Source organism: Branchiostoma floridae, chromosome 19 (assembly GCF_000003815.2).
Source record: "Branchiostoma floridae strain S238N-H82 chromosome 19, Bfl_VNyyK, whole genome shotgun sequence".
Taxonomy (NCBI): Eukaryota; Metazoa; Chordata; class Leptocardii; order Amphioxiformes; family Branchiostomatidae; genus Branchiostoma; species Branchiostoma floridae.
In genome coordinates, this window is record NC_049997.1 from 16,142,820 (window position 1) to 16,159,066 (window position 16,247).

The 16,247-nt window shown below is 39.3% G+C and overlaps 2 protein-coding genes across 2 annotated transcripts; one reads left to right on the plus strand and one right to left on the minus strand.

Annotated features, from left to right (window-relative positions):
• Positions 1–5,511: 5,511 nt before the first annotated feature.
• LOC118406973 lies at positions 5,512–8,856 on the minus strand. Its single transcript, XM_035807374.1, has 4 exons — positions 8,448–8,856; positions 7,689–7,793; positions 6,747–6,875; positions 5,512–6,170 (listed from the first exon to the last, which is right to left on the minus strand). The coding sequence occupies exons 1-4, from the start codon at positions 8,543–8,545 to the stop codon at positions 5,852–5,854; spliced, it is 651 nt and encodes a 216-aa protein (XP_035663267.1). The 5' UTR covers positions 8,546–8,856; the 3' UTR covers positions 5,512–5,851.
• Positions 8,857–9,674: 818 nt separating this feature from the next.
• On the plus strand, positions 9,675–16,203 carry LOC118406854 (serine-threonine kinase receptor-associated protein-like). Its single transcript, XM_035807210.1, has 8 exons — positions 9,675–9,834; positions 10,371–10,506; positions 11,518–11,599; positions 12,206–12,378; positions 13,115–13,252; positions 14,160–14,296; positions 14,996–15,172; positions 16,022–16,203. The coding sequence occupies exons 1-8, from the start codon at positions 9,687–9,689 to the stop codon at positions 16,054–16,056; spliced, it is 1,026 nt and encodes a 341-aa protein (XP_035663103.1). The 5' UTR covers positions 9,675–9,686; the 3' UTR covers positions 16,057–16,203.
• Positions 16,204–16,247: the final 44 nt, after the last annotated feature.

The following is a 16,247-nucleotide window of genomic DNA, read 5'->3' on the forward strand; positions in this document are numbered from 1 at the left end:
TAATTTATCGTAGGAAGAGCACCCGTGTAACTTTCTCGACTACGTACTATATCTGCGCGATTCAACCTCTCCTTGGAGAGTATACACATACATGTACATAGTACAGAAACGTACACGCATATGCACACACACATACACTCGCTCTCACGCACACGCATAAACACACAAGCACACACATACACCTACACACACACACACAATCACATTTACGTACATACATATGCACATACATACATAAGTGTACACGTATATGCACACACACACACTCACTCACACACACACACACAGACAGACAGACACACACACACACACAAACACACGCATTCCCTCACTCACACACACACTGTGTGTTTGTGTGTGTGTGAGTGAGTGAGGGAAGTAAACACGCATACACTTAACGAAAAGTTACCAAAAGTTGCAATCACACACGCACACAGACACGCAGACTCACACACACACACACACAAACACACACACACACGCACACACACACACACACACACACACGCACACACACACACATACACACAAACACACATGTACATGTAAACGCACATACATTCACCAATTGTTGCCGAATTTCTGTGAGAGTAGGCGTGTAATAGCTCGAACACGACTCTCCAAAACACGATCAGAACAAATCCGGATGAGGGCGTTTAGAACGGAAGAATGTCTAATTATCACCGTAGAACATCTCCGGACTTCGTTATTAAATACAGTAACGTCGACATTGACAAGGTATAAAGTGCCTATGGCAAAAATGACAATAAAATACAACATTTCCTGATTACAAGTATCCAAGTATCATCTTATTATCTAATACACTTTGTACGAAATCGTATTATCTAAAAGACCTTTGTACGAGATATCATTATCTAATAGACTCATTTGTAAGAAATTAACACGTGCAGCCTTCTTACAAATCATACCCTAGTTCTTGATTCCATGTAATAAACATATTATGGACAGATATCATACTCCATACATGCCCTTGTTTCTGTCAGAAAAAGTGAACTTTCTGTCACTCACTTGCGTTAACTTTCTTTGATCAACCAAAATGGGATGTTCCAATGACACGATGGGGGTGGGGTTGTTAGAAGTACAAATAAGTACCACAACTGGCCAATATCACCTGGATGTAAGTCACTATTCCAGACATATATGCCGAGATCGACCACAACCGACTCAAAAGTATGTATAGCTCAGTAATAATATCCAACTTTAATTGAACTGTGATCCCTTAATGTTTCACAGACTTCGTGATGTCGTTCAATGTCTTTCTTCTATCTCTTCTTTCATTTTAATCTCCCTATCTCCTCCTCACTTCTCTATCTGTAAAATTTCTTCCCTTCTTTCTTTCTTTCCTTCTTTCTTTCCTTCTTTCATTCTCTTTCTTTCTCTTCCCTCTCTCTTTCTATCTTTCTTTCTTTCCGTCTAGTTCTTTTGTTCTTTTTTCATGCCTTCGTTTTCTCTGCATCTCCTCTTTGACGAGATGCAATTCAGACGAAGTGTATAGGTAAGTACGGGTCAAGCTGTTTTCAGCTGCAGACTGCGAATACTGTAAATGCAGAAACTTTCGCGATGGCTTAATGTTCGCGGTTTTCGCGGCGGTCGTTTCTCAGCGAACACAAAAACACCGCGAACATTTTTAACAAGAGACTACTGTGCATGGTACTATCGCGATCTTAAAACCACCCTTTTCCCGCTAACGCGAAATAAAATACCCGCGAACCTAAAAATATTTACGGTACCTACAACAAAGTCTTACCTCACGAAGCGCATGTACGGATGTACGGGTCGAAAGCTGTGTTCCTACATAACCGCAATGACTTTGGAAAAAAAAAACTTTGAATACCTGACTTGAGAAAATGATTATGCCTGCATATATCGAGAACCTAAGATGTATATATGCCTTTGAAATGTGCACACAAAAGCGTTAATCTTTGTGGTATCAGGGTGGTATTTGAAATCTAGGTCATTTGAAGTTCAGTGAAAGCTCGAACTGTGTGTTTCCCATACCGGAGACCGTAACTATGTAGTAAGTGTTATGATACACCAGTCCCTCTTTCAACCTCATTGGTTACACAAAAGCATACAAATGCACAAACACACGAACACACACACACACACACACACATACATACGAACACACAAACAAAAACGCACATACATTCACAGACATACACACGAACACACACACAAAGACATACACACAAACACATACATAAGCACACACACACGCGCGCGCGCACACACACATCCTCCAACCCAACTCGCCAGTGTTCACATGCCCAAACTTACACACACACACACACACACACACACACACACACACACACACACACACACACACACACACACACACACACGCACACACACACACACACACACATACGCACACACAAACACACGCATAAACAAAAAACGATTGAATTTTTATACCTCCTTAAAAAAACGCAAGTATCTCAAGGAAAATTAGAAAATAAACGCAAAATGTTAACGCCAATACATCTTACAGCGAAATTGAGCTGAGTCATCGTGACCGCACTATATTTATATTTTCAATTCAGAATCGGTTTAATCACAGAAATCTACAAAAATCCCTGCGCGTCGCTTCTGAATGAAGAAACTTCGTTGTTTACTTGGTAACTATGTTTACCAATACACCACATACAAAACACACATCTATTTAAATCTTAAGATTGACACCTTTACGTATGAGGAGATTTAAAGATGATAGTTTACACAAGACGATAACATTAAAGGCTTTGATCTTTATCCGGGTGATTTCCTAAACAGGTTATTCGGCCCACCTTGAGGCTGCAAATAAGCTGCTATTTTTACCATAAGTGGATAAATGTAATTGACAAGGACTTTGCCGTTGTCACGGCAAAATGCCTGGATAATTCTAACACGGAATTCAACTTGAAAAATACTATATTTTTGGCGTGTTTTTATAAAAGAATCGAAACCGGCTCTAAACCATAATGACACCCTTATTCACACAAAGGATTTGAAACGAATTATACCCCTTCAATTTGACCAGAAAAGCTTTACATGTATAGTACGGTAGTTGAATTGTTTGGAATTTGAAATACAATGAAAACTATTTTTTTCTACCTTCAAGAAAGTGGTAGCGTTTCTGAGAGATATTTATAGCCTCCAAATATAAAACGACTAGGTTCAAGTAAATTGTGCTTTATCATGATGATTTCTGTCTTTTTATTTTTCACTTTCAACATATACATGGCAGGTGTTTTGGAAACGCCATCTTGTGACAGACATGGAAACTGCAGCCTTCATGTTACAAAATACTAGTAAGCTACAAAGTACACACACACACACACACACACACACATACACACACTAACTCACACAAACACGTGCGTGAGCGTATACGCACACACACACTAACACACACTAACACACACTAACACACACTAACACACACACACTGACACTAACTTACACAAATACGCATGTTCATAACTTATTGAATTGGCAACAATTATAGTACAGTCTTACTAGAGGTGAACATTGAACAAACTTAGTCCTGGATGTTTAGTTTTTTTTCACCCCGTGCATTAATTTGGGAGTCTCCAGAGGACGTCATCCGTCCGTCAACTTAAGTAAGTGTGGCCTCAGTAAATGCGAGTATTAGCGAGCTCTACATAAATCGTGTGGTTTTTTTCCTACGCACTGTAAATGTAAATGGATTAATGAACGCGATTTTCGCGGTGACCACTTCACCGCGAACTTAAAACCACCGCGAATATTTTTCTATAATGGTATTAGACCGCAGTCTGTGGTGTTACCGCCGCGAAAAGTCATTTTACCCGCTACCGCGAAATTAAATCCCCACTAACTTAAATGCATTTACAGTATGTCAGGATCAGTGAGTTAACTCACACATCCCCAGGCTACCATGGCCAGGTGTGACTCACATGGCTTGACAAGGTCAATAGACGCAAGGTCGGATGTGATCTGTATCAATGATACACACTCTATTTGGATAAAACTTGAACGTATCTGACAAAAATCTAGCGCTAGTTACAAGTCATTTGTGGGGCTGTAGGGGCAGCGGGCTGTTATCCACTGTGTCTAGCAGGGTACAGAACAGTCAAACCTGTCTATAGCGGCCACTCAAGGGACCGGACAAATGTGGCCACTATATACTATAGACAGGTGGCCTCTGTATAGAGGTGGCAACTTGTAGATAAAATACCCAAGGGACCGACAAAAAGTGGAGGTGGCCCCTAGTACAGGTGGCCCCTAGTACAGGTTTGACTGTATACTGTAGACTCCGTTGCAGTCTTCGAACGGGGCTGGTTTTTATTGGGGGGAGGGGGGTGGCGTTGGTTCGCGATTTTCAACGTTGGCTGGGTTCTTTTGTGCCGGGAAAGGGAGTTTGCCGAGGAAGGGAGTATGCTGTGAAAGGGAGTTTGCTGTGATAGCAACACCACCCCTCCCCCAAAAAATCAGCCCCGTTCGAAGACTGCAACGGAGTCTAGTACAGTATAAGGGTAGGGGTAAGGCGTAGTCCAACTTTCTCCTTCACCTTTTACCTCCTCACTCGAAAAGTCTGGTCTGGTTACCATTTCTCACACCCGGGTGGAGTTAGGAATTCGAAAGTCACGCATAGTGCCTTTCTCGAGGACACAATTGCAACAGATATTCTATTCGAGTGTAATTCTTGCAGTTATATATTTTGAGTTAGTAAGGAGGTAGGAGGACACAAATGCAACAGATATTCTATTCGAGTATTTATTTTATTTATTTATTGATCTTTAGGGTAGTCCCTTCAGTTAACGTGGTAACTGATTTCCAAGGGAGCCCTATAAATAGTATAATTCTTGCAGTTATATATTTTGAGTTAGTAAGGAGGTAGGAGGACACAATTGCAACAGATATTCTATTCGAGTATAATTCTTGCAGTTATATAATTTTGAGTTAGTAAGGAGATAGTGTTTGAGCGAGAGGAATGAGGAAGTAGGTGGCATAGATGTATGAGCGACTGAATGATTGAATAAATAAATAGATGTAGCGCATGTGTGAGAGAATAATCGAGTGTGTTTTTAAATTGAATTATTTATCTTTATACGGAATGACGCTAAACCTTGTAGGACGCTCTGAGAGTAAAGGCATATCCTTTTCTGGTCAACCGTTACAGTGTTTACGTTCATCAGGACTTTAGTACTGTCCCTCAACAGAGACGGGGGTTGCGATAACCTTTCTGCAACTTATGATCAACTGCTCAACAAGTCACGTGTTCTACACAGTATGTCGTGTAAGACGTGACGTCACAGAAGCAGTGGATTGTTCATATTACTTTACAAAGACTGGAGTTAGACTGTCAAAAAATTTGATAAGTCCAGATTCTTTATATTTTACATTACATTTCAACTTAAATTGAGAATGACTTCTACCGACACAGATGAACTTTTCAATTAACGTTTACCTTTATTTTCTTAAACAAAGACATTGAGAATTTATTTAAAGAGAAAGGGTTTGTCAATTCAGCATCTAGAGTTAATGATAATAAAATACTTTATATCACTTCTATTTCTTCTACAACTCTACTCTATTGCTTATACAGTTGTCCATTTAAGCCCATAAGCCATATTCATATCAGCACATATTATCATAAATTATCAGAATATTGTATTATAGGTAGCGTATTTTAGGGAAGAAATACTGGCTAAGATGGCGACGATTCCATACTTGAAAACATAATTTCATAAATTAAATGAAGTATAATCTTATGCATGTGCGTGTACACATTTGTTGATAAAGAATTAAAATCTATCCGTCAATATTTTTTATCACCAGGCAATATATTAACCAAAATGTCTTACTGATTCGCAACACATAGGATGTGTTGACTCATGACGTCACTTCCGGTGACATACCTACTCGGTAAATTCAGTTCGAAGACGCTTTTTCTCTCAAGCAGCTGCTTCATTCCTTCGAGGATGTCCTTATGTGCCTCTTTGGCTTTCCAAAATGTGGCGTAAGAATAAATCCAAGGACATTCCATCAGATTTTTGTCTGTGAGCAAAGTTCCGTTACGACCGGCATGCTCTGCGGTTGTGATGGTGAATGCCTGTCGTGCAATGAGGGTTCCGTTTAGGACGTCATAGGTCGAGCGCACTTGGTATCCGTTGTTGATTCTATGGGAAAATAAGAATATATCATTCTTAGATCAAAATTTGTCACAGTACTTCATTCTTTTAGTTAAAAGCTTCACTAGATAGACTAGTTGTAGGAAAATAAGGTTTTTGAATCACAAACTAAAGTACATTTTTTTAAAATTTTGATTCACATCGCCCGAAATGTGACTGAATCTGTGGGATATTGAGTCAGTCACGTTTGGGACAGCATCTTTGTTGTCGTTTACGGTGCCATGCTACAAAAAGTAGTAGGGTCCATGGCTTTTAATGCTTTGCAAATGTTGACAATATAAGACTATCAGTGACAATAAAGCAAAGCGCCTTCTGGCACCAGGTACAGAAACTGTAGTGCGGAAACAAACAAACAGACGAACATACATATAAACAAGCACACACACACACACACACACACACACACACTCACACTCACAGACTGGGACGGATTAAAAGATAGAGAGAAAGAGAGAGAGAGAGAGAGAGACAGAGAGAGAGACAGAGAGAGAGAGAGAGAGAGAGAGAGAGAGAGAAGGCAGAAGCAATACCTCCAACAACAACAACAACAGCAACTACACTTACTTTGCAAACTGTACCCACACAGGAAAGGCATATATCGTGGAGTAGACCCCCTTTACATAGTCCACCCTCTCTACACTGGTGTAGTTCAACTCCACATCGCTGAAATGTTGGATGTCACGGGCTTCGATTCTGAACCAAAACAAGGCAGAAAAAATGTTTAAAAACTTGACACGGTTGGGCCCATTTTTATGTACATACGGTAATTCATATGTTCGGAGAAAACCAATATCATATACTAGTAGTGTATGAGTGAAGCTGCTAACTCTTTTTCCTCATGTAATAGCCTACAAACATTAAAAAACTTTCTTTTTTTGTTCCTTTATTTCGGGCATATGGCCCATAACAGGAACAACACAATCATAAACAAATATACTATACATATAACTAAGTTTACGCATGGTATAAAAACACGTATTTCTAAGACTACACTCGCTTTATAAACCTGTTGCTATCTATTCAACTCAGTGACACATTTCTTTTCTTCAGTAATACATTTTTCTTCGTCTTGGGTCCAATAGTATCAGTGGTAATATAATATGGGAAAACATGGAACTGATACTGCAACTTCTCCGCAATGTAGAAGCAGTAGAGTTTTGTCCGGTACGTATTACTGGTAATTCATTTGATGTCAAAATATTTTGCTTTTAACACTTAAAAGAAAAAGAACAGCTAGGAGGCCCATGGTCAAGCTTGGCCTTAACTTTGTTGACACGCATTCACAAATTTAAACTGAAAAGACGCGTTACGTAACACACGCAATATAATCCCTGCAATGTAATGATCTACTTATACTAGACTGCTAATTACCCTTATACCAAGTATCCATACAGAGCCGTCCACAGCTTTTTCACAAACATATAAACAAACGCCCACTGAATATGTGATCACATACAGAACACACATGTACACGAAAAACTAAACCAAGGACATTTTAAAACTCACCTGTACGGATGTACTAGGTCGAGCAATCGGACGCCGCTCAGAAAGGCGAACACTTCTTCGGGCGGAGCGGCTATGAAGATTTCTTCTTTCACTATGAATTGTACCCTAGGAAACAAACAAAAAACGGTCAAAAGACAAGACAAACTTTATGCTCCGTTTATGACGCAAAAATCCAAACTGTTGTATCCATTTGAGCTAAAAATCCGACAGCAGACGGCTTGCATTTTGCGTTTACGATGTAAACTTGCAATATTGGGCAAACCGTTTTAGTTTCTATCAATTCTTGCCCCGATATATGCCATGACGTTTTCTCTGAATCTCATGACACCCACCCCCACCCCCTACGATATCAGGACTGCCGGTTCCCCAGTCTACCAGGAGGCGGTCCAAAAATAAAAACAAATTTACGAAAATACTGCTTTTCCCCGTGACGCCACCAACTATGAATGCACGCGCCCGGATATAAACCGGATCCAAGATCATGATTTTATGATTACAATATTCGCATATCTGGTCTTTAGAAACCGTTGCAAGCCCACCTCAAGAGGAGGTTGGAAAAATCTGTTTGGAATCTGAAATGTAGCGTTCATGATCACAAATTTATCCGTTTCAACTTGCTAAACGAATAGTTCGCCGTTTCTATTTTATGATGGAAAAAAATCAGGTTAAACGGTGTTGTTTTTGCTTATAAAACAAACTTTTGAACCACGTACTCAACAAAAAGGCACAGTGTGTACATAAAAAATGATATAGTCTTACCTTACAAGAGCGTATGGCACAAGAGCGCCTAAGATAGCTACAAAAGCTACCGTAGAAAAAACGCAGGATTTGAAGTTCTTCTCAGCTGCAGCCACCATTTTCAAACTTCTTCTTGTGGGGTTTCCTCGCCGTAGAATAAAGTTGTTGCTTCTTGTTGTGGTGGTATTTTTTCCGTAGTAACGCCTTCCAACGTGGCCTTTATATACTCTTTCGACTGAAAGAGTTACCTCATATGCCTCCAGGCGACTCCGAAAATAACTGCCGTATAATGTCAATGACCGGCAGTATTTAGAGACAGCACACAGCTGGATAGTAGTCGTATCCTCAATTTAGACGCGCTCAATGCACAAACGTTGCAGAACAACTGCCTTTAGCGCATAATGGTTGTAGCGGTCGTACCCAGAATAGTTGCTGTGATTGACAGCCGTAGCAACCGACAATTTTACCGGGCGAGCCTATTTGTTTACGTCATAGCAACGCCTATTGTTCTGGGGTTTCCTCTGTTGCCATTAATAGCACTGAACTTCTAGATGTATTAAAATAAGGATAATGATGTAATGGCGTCTGTAAAGATAGTCGGTCCTTCTAGAAATAGTATGAAGTCATTGCAAGAGAGTTTATTTTTGTTTATCGATTTTTTTTATAGAAAAATGAGCAACATTCTTCTATTAAATTGCATATTTGTGCAGAACGTATGAGTGCTATGATTACCTATATGGGTATTTTGTTTACTCTCATTGTACAAGCAATCACATTTTGAACTTCACAACTTTTTCTTGTCATACTGTCTTAGTATTTTAACGTTATGTTTGAAAATCTCAATTCTGAGAAATAAAGCAGCACAAAATATCACTTTCATAATGTTCACTTTTCTTACAAATTTCGGTCATAAATAAGGTTTCATGTTGACTGCAATAATGCTAATATACGTAGTAGTTGATCTTTTGGTCAAATAAAGTTTACTACTGTTCGTAATATACATGTACAGTACTGGTAGCAAGTAGATTCTTGCACTTCGAATCTAAAACGACAGGTGTCGCTGATGAGTGGTTAGTTTCCAAATCTATTAACTTAATGCCAACAAGAACTGTAAAAGTAAAAGAAGAAAAGGAGTTTTCCCCAAAAACTATCCAGCACAATACTTTATATTCTATAATTTGAAACCAGTTCTTTTATTATTATTATTATTTCAAAATTTTATTCAAACTGCTCCTCATGGTATGTCGCGAATCATACGCTATGTTCAGTCCTTCTTACAACCCCCTCCCCAAGATGGCCGCCATTCGCCAAACTCCGCTATCTTGCAGTGGTCACACCCGTCCTGTGGTCAAACTAGCCTTCAGCAGACTCACTCCGTATGGCTACTTTCTCATCAGCGCCTGTAAAGGTAGGGACAAACTTTTGACGCCGTGTTTTTGTTGTTTCCTACGCGGTATTTGTACTAAATTGTAGCTAAAGTTGGCGGTGGGGAGGGGGGCATGAACATGACATGCATGTGGCAAGCATGCTCAAAATATATAAATGAACAGCTGTCCAAAAGCCTGACGCACATTAACCATGCTTAAATGTTAGCAACTCTTACCATAAATCCCACATTGTTGATGAGCACACATACCTGTATATGTCTGTGTAGATTCATAAATATTTTCTTTGTTTAGATCAAGGAGGTTATATAACCTCCTTGTTTAGATAAAACCTTATGATGCAATTATACTTTCGTTGTAACCAAAAAGTACTTGATCGTGCTTTGTTCTTTTTACACAATGAAAAAAAATCGCATGATCATAGAAATTGTTTAGAAGTCTTCACGCTGTTTTCAAGTCTAACTGCAACAGCAGTAACTAAAATCATAATCTATATGCCAGTATGATCTTATGTATTTAACATAATGATAATATTTTCTTGTATTTTGGTATGTCCCAGATGGGAAGCCTATGTTACGTCAGGGTGATACGGGAGACTGGATCGGCACGTTCCTCGGACACAAGGGCGCTGTCTGGGGCGCTACGCTGAACGAAGATGCTACCAGAGCCGCTACTGGTGCTGCCGACTTTACCGCGTAAGCCAAAACTTATAATTAGTATTGCTAGAATCATATCCAGTTGCTTGAGTAATTTCTATTTATCGTATCTTATTACCTGGATGTCTAACCTTCATCAAAGTATTGCTAGAATATTCACAGAAATGCAGAATGTTTTTGTCAAGATTGCCTTTGGCTTTAGTATTGTGTGCAAGTAAAAAAAAAAATCTTACCAATACAATTTTTGCCATCACAAGTCTGTAGCTGTCCATATGTATACAGCTAATATGTTCTGACTGGTTCCTGACAGGGAAAAATATAAATAGGCATTCACTTTCAAGCAGGTGTTTTATAGTTCAATCAATTCCCACTCACTCAGTGAGTCACTCACTCACTCTCTGATCACTCACTCACTCACTCACTCACTCACTCACTCACTCACTCACTCACTCACTCACTCACTCACTCACTCAATCTAAGCATTGGTGCAGTTATGTATTTGAAGAATACATTATTAGTTTTTTTTTTTTTTTTCTAAATCATGTTCGTAGGGCCTGATGTTACCATCATGGTGATGAAGAGCGGCCCATAGCGATAACTGTAGCAGCATCTCTTCTCCCTAAGTCAGAAACATCAAGCTTAAGCAAGCTTGACTTCACTGACTCAATAGGCGAAGCAGGGGTTACGAGGCTGCTCGGGAAATTCCCTACCCCATTTTGGCCGGAATGGTTTTATCCGCCACATCGCACCATCGCACATGTGGCGGGTTCTTTTACGTGCCCGAGGTGTGGCTCTCCCCAAACACGGGACCTCCATTCAACGTCCTATCCGAGGGACGACTCATTTTCACTTGAGTAAAGTGAGGAAAGTCGTGTAAATTGCCTTTCCCAAGGGCACAAGACCGGCAACACGGCAGGCGGATTCGAACCGGCGACCTCTCGGTCACGGGCTTGTATGGGGATTGGCTTTGAAAGAAGACCTGAGTTATATTTAACCCCAATGGTGTACTGAAGTTCTGTTCACTTATTATGATCATAATAACTTTCACAGGAAAGTCTGGGATGCTGTGTCGGGGGAGGAAACTGCAACATTTTCACACAAGCACATAGTGAAGAGTGTGGACTTTTCTAAGGTACTGTACATTTACTCACTCAATCACTAAGTAAATTGTATGTCTATTCAAATTAGTATTCATACATCCTTTATCTATTCCTTCATTCACTTGTTTGACTTAATAATATCAACTTTCTGAAACCCAATTGGCGTAATGGGTGTTTGGCCCAAAACTGAGAGGTCGAAATCTCCCTAAATATATCATCACTCTTATGCCCTTGGGAAAGGCACTTAACATAGCTTCAGGCTTTTAGCTAGAATTTTATAATAGGGAGTCCAAACTTATTGGTGAGTCGCGATACAGATGATTTTCTCTGTAGTGTAACTGTAAGGGAGTCCAGGGGCATCAAATTTCTTGTTATTCTAAGAAAAGTGCATCCAGATGACGCGTTGGCGCATGCCTGGCTAAAAGCCTGCATAGCTTTCCTCACTCCACACAGGTACTAGTACTAAATTCATTTACATTCTTCTTATTGAATCCATTATTTTATACATTTGACATTGTCAGTGTCCAATACCATATGAGCAATCCATTCCTTAAAGTTGTTATTGAATTGTCCCTACCAAAGGCTCCATCTGTCAAGGTATATTAATGAATCGTCCCTTATCTCTTCTCCATCTCTAGGACAGCAACCAATTGTTAACAGGGGGAAATGAAAAACTGTTGAAGATTTTTGACCTGAACAAGCCAGAAGCGGACCCTGTGGTCTTCACCGGTCACACCAACTACGTAAAGGATGCGCTGTTTCTGCCGGATGGGAAACGGTTGGTCAGCGGTGGTGACGACAAAACAATTAGGTATGTTTGTGTTGAATTTTCTTCATTTTGATATGTATGAAGTTGTAAAGTGCATCAGGGTTGAACAAGTTTTCTAAAATTGACTTGTCCTGTCTGGCAAGTACATGAAAAAATTTACTTGCCCAAACCAATTTTACACTTGATGAAAGTCCCTTTTATATGCATTTTTACTTCCAGCAATGTAATTCTTGGGCCTAGGAAAAAGGTTTTATGTTTTCTGTTTCCCTACCTACCCTAAAAAAAACTGCTGACCCTAGACTTTTTTTGGGTGGACAGTGGAGTCACATAGCTTCCAGTTAGAATTTTTATTCAGCCGGCTTCGTATTGAAGTAAAAACACTGCTTGTCCTATCTAATGAAGAATAAATGTATCTATTATGCACAAAATTAAGGTTTGACATTGAAAGACTTTGCAATTCAGTTTACTTTGTTCAACTGTATTGTAATATGTATCAATAAAGTTTTGGCCAGCCTAAAAAAAGTTACAAGAAAAAATTATATATTCCCTACCTACTGACCCTAATTTTTTCAGGACTAAAACAAGAAACACAACATTTATTGTCCTAGGCCTAAATATTGGTACTAGTATACAATTCTGAATTCTATAGTGTTATTCTCACTTACTATGTTCTAGAAATGGTAGAAAAATGTATGTTGTCTTAATGTTACATAATGGACCTTCACTCACGTGCATACACAATAAAGCAACAATAATTACATGTATTTCTATTTTCCAGAATGTGGGACATCACATCACAAACAGAGGTAAAGAAGCTGGACTTTGACAGCATCGTGACGGACATGTCTCTGACTAAGGACGGCTCCATTCTGGTGGTCACCAACGGCAGAACTGTCAGTTTCTTCAACGCTGACAGGTAAGAGTGTCTTCTGTTTTTGGGGTCTTGTGGTGTAACTGCAGAGTACTTTAAATGCAGAAATGTTGTTGTTGGTTTTATGTTCACCGTTTTTACGGTGGTCACTTAACCGCAAACTTAAAACCACCGCGAAAGTTAAATGAAATTTTTCTGTGTATTTTCACCTCCAGGAATGGAATTATTTTACATTTATTCAATTTACTGGCTTTATGCTTGATACCATGACTGAAAATTAACAAGTGTATCAAGATGTCACTCATGGGAAAAGTTTACTTGCCCAACTCGGCAAGTGGGGTAGCACTTGTCCAATCAGCACTTTCACTTGCACGGGACTATCAGGCTAGTTGACTTGTCCAACCCTATGTAACTGCAGAGCATTTGGCCAAGAACTCAAAGGTCCTGGGTTCAAATCCTGTCATGCTACCAATCACTTTACACAACTTTCCTTACTCCATCTAGGTGTAAAAGTGGGTGCCTGACTTCGATTGGGGAGGTATAGGGCGGTGTAAGGAGAGGGGTGGGTCACTACTTAGTAAAGCAACTGGATATGCTTTGTAAACGTTCAGATATTTTAGACAGCACTAGGACATGACTAGGTCACTACAAAAGATAGTGGATAAAACTGTCTGAAGCATCTGATAGTTAACAAAATTTATCCATCAAGTAAATTTTATATTTTGTATCTTATTACGAGGTGGAGCCCATCCCTCTCTTTCTACCGCCTTTTACCTCCCCAACCGAAGTCAGATACTCATGACCAACCTCATATTTGGCTGAGCTTTTCGGGGTAATCTGATTTACAATGAAAAGTATTTCAATCCCTGGTACATGTACTCAATGTTACATTTAGTTACATGTAGCCTCAAGTCTTGATCACATTACATTTCTTTCACTGTCTTCCCTACAGTTTAGAGAAGTTGAAGTCCTACAGCACACCATCACAAGTGTACTCAGCCTCGCTGAATGAAGACAAGGGATCCTACGTCATCGGTGGAGAGGACTTCAAACTCTACAAGTTTGACTATGAAACTGGCTCAGAGCTGGGTAAGAACATTGCACTTATACATTAAAATCTTCCAAAGTATTGTTGATATATTTTCCAAGCAGTTAATTTTGTGGTAGGAAGAAAAATTGAGTGTTGTGGTGGTTTTTGAGTTGGCAATAGCACTGTAGCTGCATAATGAACAGTAATGGAAACCATGATGCAACAAGGAAAGGGTGCTACAAACAGTCGCTTTTGGTAGCACTGTCATGTTCTACTGTCACTGATCTAAGTGTATCTATCCTCTGATTACATATGTTTCAAACAGCCAAAGATCAGGCCTGTGTTCAATTGTGCTTTCAAATTGTAAGTATTCATCTTAACAGGCGCATCCAACACATCATAATACAACTTACAATGTACAGCAGATACATGCAGAACTTAGACAAGGAGGTAGACAAGGAGAAAGCAAAACAAAAATTTTTCCTGTGTTTTTAGTTTACTGTGAAGCGATCACCGCAAAACCGCGAACATAAAACCAACAGCAACATTTTCGCATTTATAGTATATACATTTGAAATTATGTCTTGAACTTGAACTCCTGTGCAAGGTTCCAAACTGGTTGCTGTGTTCACTATGAGCCCTGATATTTTCCTCTTCTTTGTTTAAAATTCCTGTCAATTTTAAGAGTTTTTTTGTCACATGTAACTGACAACAAAGGTTGAATTCCTAGACACTTACATGTAATTCTCCTTTCTTAGAATCTTACAAAGGACACTTTGGACCAGTCCACTGCGTGCGTTTCTCTCCCGACGGAGAATTGTACGCCAGCGGTTCGGAGGACGGCACGCTGCGACTGTGGCAGACAAACGTAGGCACGACGTACGGACTCTGGAAGTGTGTCTTACCCGAGGACGCCATAGAGGAAAACAATGGAGGTAAAGACCAATGATTTAAGAGAGAAATTTCGAAAGGTCTCCAAAAAAGTTTTGAAGACCTTTCAGCTCATACAAATCTTGAAGCAGACAGCAAGATGAAGTCATTTGTGGTAAATGTTTATTGATGACATATACAAGAAGATGCATGTTACAAGTAAATACATGCTCATGTATGTATATGTATATGTATATGTATAATTATTTGTTGCAGCTGTGATTTATATAGTTCAGTTCAGTTAAGTTCAGTTCATCCTCATATGATGTCTGCCCATGCATCTCTATCTACCATGGCGGCTAGCAGGTTGTAGTCCTTTAAACCGACCTCCCCCTCCTGTACATTCTTAAGTGTCAGGTTTGGTCGTCCCCTTTTTCTCTTTATGTCAAGTTCCCAGAGGAGAACTTTGGCGGCCATCTCCTCATGACGTGCTACATGGCCAGCTAGAGCCAGTCTTCTATTCTGGATAGTGAATATATAGAAACATTTTTTTTAAATTTGGGGATATATTTTTCAAAGGAACAACACTGTAAAACATATACTTTAGACTTTCAAATACAAATTTGATCACTAGGCTACAACTGGATTTTTGTACTTGTATTTGAATATTTTTACCTGGGTGTCTAACCTTCATAAATGTATAGATTCTTTTAGAAAATCATATCCAGTTTTTTAATAACTGCATACTCTTATTACCTGGATATGTCTAATCTTCGTCGACGTATAGATTCTTTGTTTTAGAGAAAGTAAGCAATGGAGGTGAGAGAATGTTTCAGGGTGGTTTACGTCTTAAAGAATATGTATATTTGTAGAGAATATATTGATATATTTTGAATTTTTTCTTTGTTTTCCAGGCAATGGCACCAATGCAGTAAAGACAGAAGGGTAGAGGGACTGAAAAAATGTTTTGGCACTATTTATTTCCAAACAACAAGACAACTATGACAAGCAGAGAGTGAAGAGCTTCAGCAAGAGACTTTTGTCTTTAAAAATGATAATCAAGAAGGAAAAAAAAAAGAGTTGCATTTGAACATCATGAGAATTCTTGTCGGTTTATGTGTTAAGTTCAAGGCAAGTGTG

What these genes read in the sequence shown, in the direction of transcription:
- LOC118406973 (XM_035807374.1), bottom strand. Translation starts at nt 8,545, where the DNA reads ATGGTGGCTGCAGCTGAGAAGAACTTCAAATCCTGCGTTTTTTCTACG. An exon ending in GTGCCATACGCTCTTGTAAG is followed by an intron (nt 7,794 to 8,447) that starts GTAAGACTATAT and finishes TTTGTTTCCTAG; the next exon opens with GGTACAATTCATAGTGAAAG. An exon ending in GTGTGGGTACAGTTTGCAAA is followed by an intron (nt 6,171 to 6,746) that starts GTAAGTGTAGTT and finishes ATTTTCCCATAG; the next exon opens with AATCAACAACGGATACCAAG.
- LOC118406854 (XM_035807210.1), top strand. Translation starts at nt 9,687, where the DNA reads ATGTTCAGTCCTTCTTACAACCCCCTCCCCAAGATGGCCGCCATTCGC. An exon ending in TCTCATCAGCGCCTGTAAAG is followed by an intron (nt 9,835 to 10,370) that starts GTAGGGACAAAC and finishes GGTATGTCCCAG; the next exon opens with ATGGGAAGCCTATGTTACGT. An exon ending in AGTTTCTTCAACGCTGACAG is followed by an intron (nt 13,253 to 14,159) that starts GTAAGAGTGTCT and finishes TCTTCCCTACAG; the next exon opens with TTTAGAGAAGTTGAAGTCCT.